General features: G+C 40.3%; 1 protein-coding gene across 4 annotated transcripts in view; it reads left to right on the top strand.

The window, feature by feature from the left end:
* LOC109912502 (casein kinase I) overlaps positions 1–12,957 on the top strand; it is a 98,921-nt gene extending 85,964 nt beyond the window's left edge. For 2 of the 4 annotated variants that reach the window (XM_048614291.1, XM_048614292.1), the window contains exons 11-13: positions 1,895–1,999; positions 11,412–11,518; positions 12,822–12,957. In XM_048614291.1, the coding sequence (XP_048470248.1) occupies positions 1,895–1,999; positions 11,412–11,518; positions 12,822–12,873 (264 nt within the window). In that variant the 3' untranslated portion in view covers positions 12,874–12,957. The remainder of the gene's footprint in view (positions 1–1,894; positions 2,000–11,411; positions 11,519–12,821) is intronic. The other 2 variants (XM_048614293.1, XM_048614294.1) reach the window with 1 other exon arrangement.
* Positions 12,958–13,225: the final 268 nt, after the last annotated feature.

Raw genomic sequence — 13,225 nt, forward strand, 5'->3', positions numbered from 1 at the left:
TCTAGTTTTACCTTGTTGATTTTTCTACTGCAAATTTACATTTTTGTGAACCTTATGACTGGATATGCCATATGTTAACAGTAACAAAATGCCACTAATTTGGAACTTAATTTCCAATATAACTAATACAAAAAGTGCCATATATAATATACTAATGCATTTTAGTGGCACCTGCTTCAAGGTAAATATGCTTCTTTTCAGTGTGTACATCAGAGCAAATCATTCCTGAGTTGGAATACTGTGAAGTCAAGTTCGTGGATGCTAACTTTTTTTCATAGGCTGAGAAAGTTCCACAATTGATGAGAGGTCGGGTGAAATCAACCCATCGTGCATGGATTTTGACTCTGCTCATTTTTAGCACTCTTGCAATTTGTAATTAGTTTAAGTGGCATTAAAGGAGATTGTGCTTCAAGAGTGGCAAAGTATTGATTATATTTCAGTTGTTTATAACATACTATTTTTCAAGCCACTAATGTAACTGTGGGCCAGAACTGTTGAATATATGAATGAAAATCTGCCATATGTGATCATATGAAATATTGTGCACAACTGTAGCTTAAGCAGTGATTTATTCATGCTTCATAAGCATTCAAACTTTACTTTTTGTATGTTTGTGCATGAAACCATTTGAATTTGTTTCCTCATTGTGGCAGAAGTCACAAAGGGAAATTTGACATCTAATGTCACCAAGTTCAACAGGATTCTGTCACTTTGAAGCAATAACTGGCCATGGATCTTTAATCAAGATGTTTATTAAATGGATGCTAAGTTGTCACCTTCTTGAGTTGTGAATTTACATCTCGAACTGCAAGCAAGAAAAATCTTGTAATGAGAAATATGATTTACAGAGACAACACTAAAGAAATAATAATAGACATTTATAAAAGTTCAAAGTAAGAAAGAACTACCACTCTTTAAAAATATTCCATTTGACTGTTATGATCCATTTTGTATCATCTCCTAGAGTGGAAGAGGTGAAGAAGCTGTAGTTCACATAAAGAAGTAGCTTATTAATTTCATTTTTAAACCTGTAAGTAATTTTAATTCTGTTCAGCATCTATCCTGGTTCAGAGCAGAAGTGAGTATAATTGTCAGATTCATGTTTTGATCAAATCTGCACTGAGTTGTTATTTTATAGGCAAAGGAAATTAAACTTACAAAAACTTGGTTGCAAATGAGGAATTATCTGAACCTTTTCCATTCAAAATATTTTGAAAATTACCCACTTGGGTCACGTATTTTCTGATTCAAGATCTGCTCCATAACCAAGTAAATTCAGCATTTATTCTTTTTTCTCATTCATGAGATGTGGGCAAGAGCTGTTTGGCCAGCATTTTTTTGCCAATCCCTAGTTACCCTTAAGGACGTGGTAGTGAGCTGCCGCCTTAAATTGCTAAAGGCTATTTGGTGTATGTACTTCATGTACATACTGAAAGCATGGATTTCTAGGACTTTGCTCCTTTAGTGAGGTTGTATCAAAATACTACTGAGTCAGGATGATGAGCAGCTTGGACACTAACTTCTAGTTGCTTGGATCGTTATACCATGGAAACTGAAATTTTTTTCAAGTCTAATGACTCTGAAGTAAAAAGGGTTATATCTGGGTTGCTTTTATGGAAATTAGCTTTTTTTCTTGTCTGCTAGAATTGCTCTTGCATTTTTGACCATTGTTCTTTTCTGTTTGCTTGCTGATGTTGCCTCACTTGTTATCATAATCTTCACCTATCACTTGTTTTGCTAATGCACTCTGCAATTTTAATTTGGCACATTTACTAATTTTGCTTTTTTTATATAATTGCTGTATCTGCTTGCATTAGCATGATTTTCCCCTCACTTTTTTTTTGTTTTCTTTTATTTTTTTTTCTCCTTGTTTTTCCTCCTTTAACATTGGCAGTTGGCAGATCGCAATGGAGCTTGGGAACCTCATTCCAGCTGTCAGCCCAGTGCACAACATTTGGGAACACATCTGACATCAGACAGGCTCGGAGGTTCCATACAGGTATTTTCTGCATTGGTTGCACATTGTAATTGACATTTGCTGTGTTGCTTGCAAAACTGATGTTCAGTGCTTGCAAACTAATTTACTTACTACCATACATAATGTTTGAGTTCTACACTCAAGTCCGCATTGTAACTGGATTTCAAGCGATGCTCACATTGCAATTTCTTTATGATAGACAGTTTAACTGAATGTGATTAGTATTTGATGATTACACAGCTATGCAATACCAGAGTTGGTGCTAAGTTATTTCTGGTACACAGACTTCTAAAACATTCATGAAATGGGGGAAAAACAAATATTCCATACTTCAGAATATATTCCGATTTTGGATATAAGACAAATGATTAATGATCCAGCAATCTGTGTAACTAGCTGACATCTATAATTGTAATAGGTTGAATGAGCAAACATTATGAGACATATCAAATGATATAGACTAAAAAGGTAGTCAGACCAAAGCTGGGAGTACAATGTCACCACATTGTAGACAGGGTATGACTGTATGAGAGGAAGGATGTGATTGCACAAGAGAGGGTGCCGAGGGGATTCACCAGAATGTCACCTGGGCTGGATCATTTCAGCTATGAAGATAAACGAGATCAGTTGGGAGGAGGAGACCCTCATATCGTTTAAGTATTTAATAAACTCTTGAAATGCCATAGCATACAAAATTGGAAAATCAGATCAGGGCAAGATAGGTGCTAATAACTGGTCAGAGATTTCCATGCTGTAGGATTTTGGTTTTGTTCAGTAACTTGTATTTCATTTAAGATCACAGCTCGTTCTTTTGAAATCTAAAGGGAATAGGCTAAATCAGTTCAAAAGTTCTTAAGGTAATCTTTCATCCCAGGAATGAGTCAAGTGAAATTTCTTTCATTTGCTTCGAAAGCACTTGTTTTTTTTTCAAATAAGGAGACCACACCTGTGCACAGTACTGCAGATATGGTGTCACCGACATCCTGTATAGCTGAAGTAAAACTTCCCCACATCTATATTAAATTGCTCTGCAGCCACTTTTTTCTTAAGATTCTGGGATGCAGGTCTTCTGAAACTGGGAACTTAGCGACCATTGGGTATTAGTTTTCCCAGCACCATTTCTCTGGTGGTGATCATTTCTTAAATTCTCCCCTTGCATTCACCTTTCAGTTTTCAAGTAGGTTTGGAATGTTTGACTTCTGCAATGATGACACACCACATCTGTTGAGGTATCCAGCCATTTTGGGAGTTAGTTCTGGAAAAGATCTGTAATCATGTTTTCTACTTAGTGCACCATCTTTGGACAAATGTGATACAGTCTGCTATGTTGTCAATGCTGTTGAGCATAATGCAGTGTGAAATCCTAGCATATATCCATGGTCTTTGTAGCTATAGCTAGGGAAACGGGCTGACAAGTTGGAATGTTTTCATCAGATCCTTCAGGGTCATTGCCTTCCTGTATTGAAGAATGAACGACATATGTATGCCTCATTTGACAATTCTGTTGTGCAGCATAGTGTTGTCCACCTTGGCATAAGTTTCCATAGTTGTCTCTGTTGAATTTCCATGCTGGCCTGCTATGAGAGAGCAAAACGAACCTTGTCATCATATTGGTTAACCTCAGTCTGCTGCTGCTCTTTGTGTCTTGTGCAATCATGTAGCCTGAATGAACTCAGCATGGTGGAAGCAATCGACGGTTGAGGCTTTTGCCACAATCAACCATGCTTCCTCCTTCATGGACATGGCCTCTGAAACAGATTGCTTGTACTCCTACTTCTTATCAATGATGTTGAAAGCTTGAACGATTGGCTGTCATCAGTTGAGTTTGTTTCGTAATCAAGTCCAATCCATTGCCTGAAACTTGGCCACGGTATTGTGAAGCAAAAGCATCAGTTTGACACTCAAGGCCAGCCATTTCAAGATGTGTAAGGCAGTTATCCGTAATGACTTTCCTCTCTTCCATTGAGGCATGTTGCCCACTTTCCTGATCCATGCCTTAAACATCCAGGCCACCTTGGAGCCTCATTGCATGAGTACTGTCTTGACATTGACTAAGCACCATGGCTTCTTGGACTCATGTGCCATCCATGTTGATGCACATAATAGTTAAACTAGTTAAAGGGGAGAAGGGCTGAGGTAAAGTTATTCAAGTTTCCGAACCAAGGGAGGCACGGTGGCTCAGTGGTTAGCACTGCTGCCAGGGGCCCAGGTTCGATTTCAGCCCTGGGCAACTGTCTTTGTGTAATTTGCACGTTCTCCTCGTATCTGTGTGGATTTCTTCTCACAGTCCAAAGATGTGCAGGTTAAGTGGATTAGCATGCTAAATTAGTGTTCATGGATGTGTAGACTAGGTGCATTAGCAGTGGAAACTAAAGGGTTAGGGTAGGGGAGTGGGTGTTGGTGGGATGCTCTTCAGAGGGTCAGTGTGGACTTGATAGGCCAAATGGCATGCTTCCACACTGTAGGGATTCTGTGGTTCTAAGTAATGGGACAGAGTATGGAAAGGACCAGGAATTTAACCTCAACAACAGCATAGTGGAAACTGAGAAGGAGGCTGTCAATGCAGGACTGTGTGTTATGCTTAAATGCTGCAGTGTATGAAACAATGTAAATGAGCTTGTGACATAGATTGAAGTTGGCGGGTACAATGTTGTAGGCATGACAAAGATGTGGCTGTAAGGGGATCTAGGCTGGGAACTAAATTTCCAAGGATACGCATCCTATCGAAAGGACAAGCAAATGGGCAGTGGGGTAGGGTTGCCTTGTTAATAAGAAATGAAATTAAATCAATAACAGGAAGCAATTATATGGTTGGAACGCATAGAATCTGTGTGGATAGAGTTGAGGAACTGGAAAGGAAAAGAGACCCTGATTAGAGTTATCCACAGACCCCCTAGCAGTAATCAGGATGAGGAGTAGAAAATAAATTCAGAATTAGAAAAGGCATGCAAGAAAGGCACAATTATGATAATCATGGGGTAATCAGGCTGGTAGCAGATCCCAAGGAAAGGAATTCATGGAATGTCTGGGATGGTTTTTGGGGGCATCTTGTGATAGAGCCCACTAAGGCAGTCTGGCTGAGGTTTTCCAGCAATTTCTGATTCTGTTTCTGATTTCCAATATCCACAGTTCTGTTGGGTTTTTTTGTTTGTAAGGAAGCAGACTTGATTAGGGAGCTGAAGGTGACCATAGTATGATAGAATTCATCCTGCAGTTTGAGAGGGAGAAGCTGGAATCAGATTTAACAGTATTACAATAGTATTAAGCTAACTATAAAGACATGAAGAAGGAGCTGTCCAAAGTTGATTGGTGCCACAGATACTTTGAGAACGGGGGGCGCAGGGATGAATGTAGTGGCCATAGTGAACGAGAAAGTGCTGGGAAGCCGAAGGGTCTAAAGGTGGATAAATCACCTGACCAGAATTGACTACACTCCAGGGTTCTGAAAGAGATTGCCTTCACATTCTCCTCAGCTTTGGTGATCATTCAGGAATCACTGGGATGCTCCCTGACTCCAGAAGTCTGGAAAATGGCTAAGGTAACATCACTATTTTAAGAAGGGAGGGAGGCAGAAGACAGGAAATTACAGGCCAGTTAGCTAGTTAGCATCTAGCTTTGGTGAGATTTTAGAATTCATTATTAAGGATGAGACTGCAGAGTACTTGGAAGTGCATGGTGAATGGTGCTCAGTCAGCACAGCCTTGTCAAGGAGAGGACATGCCTGACAAATATTAGAATTCGTTGAGGAGGTAATGAGCAAGTTCAACAAAAGGAGAACCAGTGGACATGATCTGTTTGGATTTCCAGAAAACCTTCAAGGTGCTGCACAGGAAACTGTTAAGTAAGAGCCCATGATGTTAGTAGCAAAGGACTGGCATGGATTGAGGATTGGCTGTCTGGGAGAAGGCAGAGAGTAAGAATAAAGGCATCTTTTTGAGGATAGCAGTCAGTGACTAGAAGTTCCACAGGAAAGTGTTTTGGGACACAACGGTTCATGTTATACATTGACAATTTGGACAGTGAAACTGAGGTATTGTTGCTAAGGTAGGTGGAGGGACACATAGTATTGAGGAAGTGGGAGACTGCAGAAATACTTGGACAGGCTGGAAAGTGAGTAAAGAAGTGGCAGATGGAATGCAATGTTGGCGAGGTTATGCACTTGATCAGGAAGAGTAGAGGCCTAGACTGTTTTATAAATGGGGAAGAGCTTTGGAAATCTGAAGTCCTAGTTCAGGATTCTCAGGATTAACGAGCAGGTTCAGTTGGCGATTAGGAGGGCAAATACAGTGTTAACATTGATTGCAAAAGGGCTAGAATACAAAAGCAGGCTGTATAAAATCTCTGGTCAAATCACATTTGGAATGTTGTGAGCAGTTTGGGCCTCCTAAGTAAGGATGTACTGGTTTTGGAGAGTGTCCAGAAGAGGTTGACAAGAGTGATCCAGGGCTGTCATGTGAGAAGCGGTTGAGGACTCTGGGTCTGTACTCAATGGAGTTTAGAAGGATGATGGGAGATCTCATTGAAACTTGTACAATACTGAGAAGCCTGGGTAGATGGACATGGAGAAGATTATTTCCACCAGTAGGAGAGACCAGAACCTGAGGGCACAGCCTCAGAGTAAAGGGGTGACCCTTTAGAACTGAGATGAGGAATTTCTTTAGCTAGAGGCTGGTGATGTGTGGAACCTGTCACCACTGAAGCCTGTGGAGGCCAAGTCATTCAGTGTCTTTAAGATAGAGTTCTTGATTAGTAAAGGGATCAAGGGTTATTGGGAAAGGTAGGAGAATCAATGCAGCAGATTCAATGGGCCCAATGGCCTGATTCAGCTCCTATATCTTCAGGTCTTGAACAGTGATGTGCTCTTTATTTTGCTTTCCCCCCATTATGGATTCCCCCTTCTCCATTTCAGTCTTGTTGATTGATTCAAAGTGTGCTTCGGAGATTTGAGTGCATAATCTAAGCTGATACAGTAATTCCACACAATACTGAGGGAATTTTTTGTTTAGACGGGCCAATTTTTGATTTAAGCCGAATCTGATTTGCCCCTGGGTGGATGAAATTTGTCCCAAGGCATTATTTGAAGAAGAATGCCAGAATTCATCAGGTGTTCTGGCCAACACTTATTCCACATTTCAGCGTCACTAAAACAGCTTAATTCAGGGTTTCCTAAAGTAAAAGTTGAAAGCTGAAATTTTGGTGCTGAGGTCTGAGATAGTAATGGCTGACTTGGAGCTCTGACCTTGTACTAATAAGTGTATGAGCCTTAAACACACTCTCTTATTTTTCAAACTGTGGATATAACCTAAATGGTTCATCCTTGTGGCGTGACTTGTGTATTGAAAACAGCAGGCTTTAAAAGAACAATTAAATCTCCTCCGAACCTTCTCTGTTCCAAACACCCTCTTTTGTGTACCCCACCCCCGGCCCCCCCCCAACGCCACAATTCCTTGCAGTTCTCATTGGGAGGTCAATTTTCCAGCCTTGGAATGGGCTCTTAGTGGAAAAAGGTTTTGGAGTCTGTAGATTCATTCATAGTTTATCTCCGTTGCTTTTTGTGTGAATTTGTGGTGTACAAAATGGTGTGTTTTGTTATAGTATAGAATGGTTACATTTCAGAAGTAATGAACTGGCTTTGAAGTGCATTACGACATTTTTTATGGTTATCTGAGGCACCATATGAACACACATTGTTCTTTGCAGGACTTACGGGGAAAGCAGAGGAATGAGACTACTTGAATAATTCTTTCAAAAAGAAAGCCCATGCACAATGATCCAACTTGCTTCTGTGTTGCGGATATTATCCTTCTGTTTGTTGAGTAAGCCAGGAATGATTTGTTACATCTTTCTCTTGCAGCAGTCTGTATTTGAAGAAAGCCTATATTTAACCACCGAACGACAATGCAGGTTACATTATCATAATGCACTGGGGGAAAACCAGCACCAAGGCAATTTTTTGCTGCATTAATTTCATACTCCCCTCTTTTTAATTTTAAAATTAATGAAAATCATCTTCAACTGGAAATCATTTTGAGGAAGACTGCAATAGCTGACTAAAGTTGGGCTTCCACTTACTATTCCCCAGACTCGGTCAGCAAACTTCATATCTGTTGAGAATTTGTTGTTTACACAAGTGCTTAAGTGTTTCTTTGCAAGCTTCTTTTTTTTATTGTTTAATCTGATAAAGTAAATGAATAATTCCCTTCTATTTTATCAGGCAGCACAAGTACTTCTGCTCACATTTCTCTGTTGCATTCAAAGTAGCCCAAATTTCATGACTGAATTCCTCTGGCACCATAAAGATATCCTACCTCACATAGAGAAGAAATTCTTACGTTAAAGTTGGCATGAGAAACCACTTGGATACTTGAGTTCATGAGTGTGAATGGTTAAAATAGCTGCAGTCAGATGCTTGTTTCTTAATTGTTTTAATTCTTTTCCATTTCAGTTAGTGCTTTGTTAGCACAAAACACCATTATGTTTGAGTTTCAAATTAACAATTGAGAAATTTGTGTAAACATTTCTGCATGCAAATGTAAATCTCATCAGTGCTGCATGTAGAGATGTAACTACCTGAGCTAAACAAAGAGTACATGAGTGTAGGTTGGAAAAAGTCAACTAAGCTGAAGTTTTACCTAGGTACCGCAGTACAGGTTGCCAGTGCTGTCAAAGTTCCTTCTAACTTAAAATCTGCCTATGTTAGGAAATTTAATTGTCGAATTATTTGGAGATGATGGAAAGAGTCTAGTGGTTCGTCTAATATCTCTCCTTCCTGGACCCCTCTGTCTCCATCTCCGGCAACCACCTAGAAACCAATACCCATTTCAAGCCCACCGACTCCCACAGCTACCTAGAATACACCTCCTCCCACCCACCTTCCTCCAAAAATGCCATCCCCTATCCCCAATTCCTTCACCTCCGCCGCATCTGCTCCCAGGATGAGGCATTCCACTCCCGTACATCTCAGATGTCCTCGTTTTTCAAGGACCGCAACTTCCCCCACTCAGTGGTCGAGAACGCCCTCGACCATGTCTCCCGCATTTCCAGCAACTCATCCCTCACACCCCCTCCCCACAATAACAACCAAAACAAAATCCCCCTCATCCTCACGTACCACCCCACCAACCTCCAGATCCAACGCATCATCCTCCGACACTTCCGCCATCTGCAATCCGACCCCACCACCAAAGACATTTTTCCCTTCCCACCCTTATCTGCTTTCCGGAGGGACCACTCTCTCCGTGACTCCCTTGTCCACTGCACACTCCCCTGCAGCCCCACCTCACCCGGCACTTTTCCCTGCAACCGCAGGAAGTGCTACACCTGCCCCTACACCTGCCCCTACACCTCCCCTCACCCCCATCCCAGGCCCCAAGAAGACTTTCCACATCAAGCAGATGTTCACCTGCACATCTGCTAATGTGGTATACTGCATCCACTGTTCCTGTTGTGGCCTCCTCTACATCGGGGAAACCAAGCGGAGGCTTGGGGACCGCTTTGCAGAACACCTACGCTCGGTTCGCACTAAACAACTGCACCTCCCAGTCGCGAACCATTTCAACTCCCCCTCCCATTCCTCAGAGGACGTGTCCATCCTGGGCCTCCTGCAGTGCCACAACGATGCCACCGGAAGGTTGCAGGAACAGCACCTCATATTCCACTTGGGAACCCTGCAGCCCAATGGTATCAATGTGGATTTCACAAGCTTCAAAATCTCCCGTCCCCCTACCGCATCCCAAAACCAGCCCAGCTGGTCCTGCCTCCCTAACCTGTCCTTCCTCCCACCTATCCCCTCCTCCCACCTCAAGCCGCACCTCCATCTCCTACCTACTAACCTCATCCCGCCCCCTTGACCTGTCCGTCCTCCCTGGACTGACCTATCTCCTCCCTACCTCCCCACCTACACTCACCTTTACTGGCTCCATCCCCGCCTCTTTGTCCTGTCTGTCTCCTCTCCACCTATCTTCTCTTCTATCCATCTTCTATCCGCCTCCCCCTCTCTCCCTATTTATTTCAGAACCCCCTTCCCCTCCACCTTTTGTGAAGAAGAGTCTAGGCCCGAAACGTCAGCCTTCCTGTTCCTCTGATGCTGCTTGGCCTGCTGTGTTCATCCAGCTCTACACCTTGTTATCTCTAGTGGTTGGTCAACCCTTCTGGCTTCCATCAAATGAACCGGACAACAAAGTTAATCATCAGTAATGCTCTTGAATCTGCCTGATTTTTATGAAATGCCAATTGTACCACAAATACCATTATTCTAATCTGTTATTGCAAATTGTAATTTTTTTTCCTTCTTACTCCAGTATGCTGCTTGGATTTTAATCTTTGCTATAAGAGTTCAGGTGCTTGGAAATGAGCAATAGGCTAAGCTAATTCTTTCTTGGCCTCTCCCTATCCTTCAGTGGTATTTCCTAGGCAAGGAATGGTCACACTCTGCCAATTTGATTATGTAATCAGTTGCTAAAAGGTGTGGGAGTATTGTGAAAGAATTTCACGCAGCAAATCTTACCAGTAAATAAAATTAATCATTGACAAAGCAGCTTCTTGGTGGGCGTATATTCAGTTCATTTGCTTTCTGGTAATGCTGGTTGAAAAGAGGTTGGCGGTTAGGTAATTACAGGAATTATCTGCTTTTCTTCAGATAGAGCAATACTTTATCTAATAAGAGTAAACCTACCAGTAATGCAGTACTCCCTTCATTTCTGCACTAGAATCTAAGGTTATCACTTTTTGAAACTCATGACGTTTTGCTTATTCTGCTGAAACCTGAAATTGAACAGGGACCTTTTTTTAGTTCTTCAAACTCTCTCCATATTCTTGACATTATGACCATTTCGGGGCTGATCTAAGGTGACCAACTCAAATCTGTTTGTCATGCGGAGAACTCCCTCCATCGCTGAGAGATTTTCCAATTTCCGCTAAGTGAAGCCTACAGCAACAGAGTTGAGATCAGGAATTCAATAGTTCATGTCTACAATTTTTAACGGATGTTACAATATATATTAGAACTTTAATGCACAGTCTAACATATCACTAGGACTTTCTCATTCTAACGTGAAGCATGGGACTATTCATAAAAAGTTTTCTTTTCATGTAGAACTACCGTAAATAACAGATTGTATCATAGTTAACAGATATCTATTCAAGATGAATATGAAGTTGCCTGATAGTTGACTAATGTTGAATATTTCTGCAGCATTTTCATTTCCATTTTATTTCTTGATTATTTTATTAATAGGTACTTTGATTGGAACTGTATAGTTTTAATTTTTTATTCGTTCTACCTCTTGGATGGAAATAAGAGTGTGACTTTGGTGATTTAGTTTCATTGTCTGGAAGCTTTTTCCTTGATTCTTTAAAAGATCAGTATATCATGCGTGACAAATAAGTAGCAGAAAATTACACATTTCATCAAATTATTTTGTTCTTCTTTAAGGTGGTGAGCTCAACAAATGGTGAACTTAACACAGATGACCCCACGGCAGGACACTCCAATGCACCCATTACAGCCCCAGCAGAAATTGAAGTGGCAGATGATACCAAGTATGACTTTTTCCTAATCTCCATTATGAATTACTTTTATATAAGAATCTTTTAATAATTGTGTATATTTTAAGGGGACAGTAAGTGATACCTCTAGCTTATGTCATAAGATATGTTGTATGTATCCAAGCCAAACCACGTGATTCTGAAGCTTGATGTTCCAAAAACTTAGCAACTTGATCACATTTCATGCTAAAAATGGACTAAATCAATTTTGAAAATGCTGCAAATAAGTGTTTTGAAAGCTGCAATTCACACTAAAAGCTGACTTTGTTTATTCATTTCTATAAAGACTCTGTCAGTAGCAGTTGTTAACATTCTGTTCCTGCTGGTATACACAAGGACATAGTGATATGATGTTCTGCAAAGTAGTCCTTCAGTTCTGTGCTTTGCAAGTTAAATGATGTCAAAGGAGTAGTTTCTAAATGGGTTGTGAGTTATTAACGCATGGCATTCAGACCATTTCCCTTCTGCTGCCTTAGTTATGTTAAAGTGTTTGGTTTATCTGCGACATTTTGACTATACAAGCAAATAATTTTGACCATCACAGCACTTCACCTGCAGACATAGGGATTCAGAATGGCTCCATGTCTTGGTATTGAAGTTAATTATATTAGAAGCCAATAAATGCAGATCTGAAATAAAAAAATAAAGTGCTGGAGAAACTTAGCAGGTCTGGCAGCATCTGTAGGGAGAGACTCCAATGCAAGACCATCACTTTAAAACATTTCTCCTTTCCCATATTAACTATTTTTAAAACTGGTAAATTTACAAGAATTAGTTATATACCAAATTATTGTTCAATTGTGGCTTTTCACAGTGTGACCAAGGATCACTTTTTTTTTCCCTATAATTCTTCCCTTCCTGGTCTATGGAAATTGCTGACCTCCTTAACTATTCAGCTTTTTGATTCCATGCTCTGAAACACTGTCATTCAGAATGTAGTTGGATGTGAATTCATGGCCATATTCACCCCATGTATTAAATTTATAATTTCAGCTGTTCAGTTTAAAGACAACGTTAAGTGACAATAGGTACTTTACTGTAACAATAGGAAGAAAACTAGAGCTACATTGCAAGCTGCCATTCAGTACCTAAATAAAAGTATGAGAAGTCAGTATTTAGAATTTGGTCTAGTTTGACAAAACACATTGAAATTAGAGGGAAATGTTTGGCATGTTGGTGAAAGTATAGTGACTATACCTGTGTGAGTAGCCCAGACCGGATCCAACCATAATTGACTCCCTTACACATTCTTCAAAAATACGCAGTTTGTCATAGCTTTTCATTTTGCACTCATCAGGGCAATTCGCAAGAACCACCAAAGTAAGCAGAAAGTAACATTTGTCCCATGAGGCGAGGGCTGATTGGTTAGCATGTGGACTCTGGTAGAGGTGTGCCATGGAAAATACAAGTATGAATTCAAAATACAAATCTGTTATCGGGTATCTGTTGAATTTTCTAAACTTCTACACCTAGATATATTGTCAATTAATATGTTGGTGTGAAATAGTTTTTATTATTGATATATGTGAGTTAACTTCTGTACTGTATTTGAATCTCTGAGATGAGATTCATGGGACAAAGTTCTCCTTCAGGTTGTTATATTGATCCAATGCAAAATAAATTGCAATAGTTTTAGCTTGGTAGTTGAAAAGCGCAAGTAACATAAAACCTGTTTAAATATCAGTGCATTCTAAGCAAAAT

This window comes from Rhincodon typus, chromosome 29 (genome assembly GCF_021869965.1).
Source record: "Rhincodon typus isolate 14 chromosome 29, sRhiTyp1.1, whole genome shotgun sequence".
Classification (NCBI taxonomy): Eukaryota; Metazoa; Chordata; class Chondrichthyes; order Orectolobiformes; family Rhincodontidae; genus Rhincodon; species Rhincodon typus.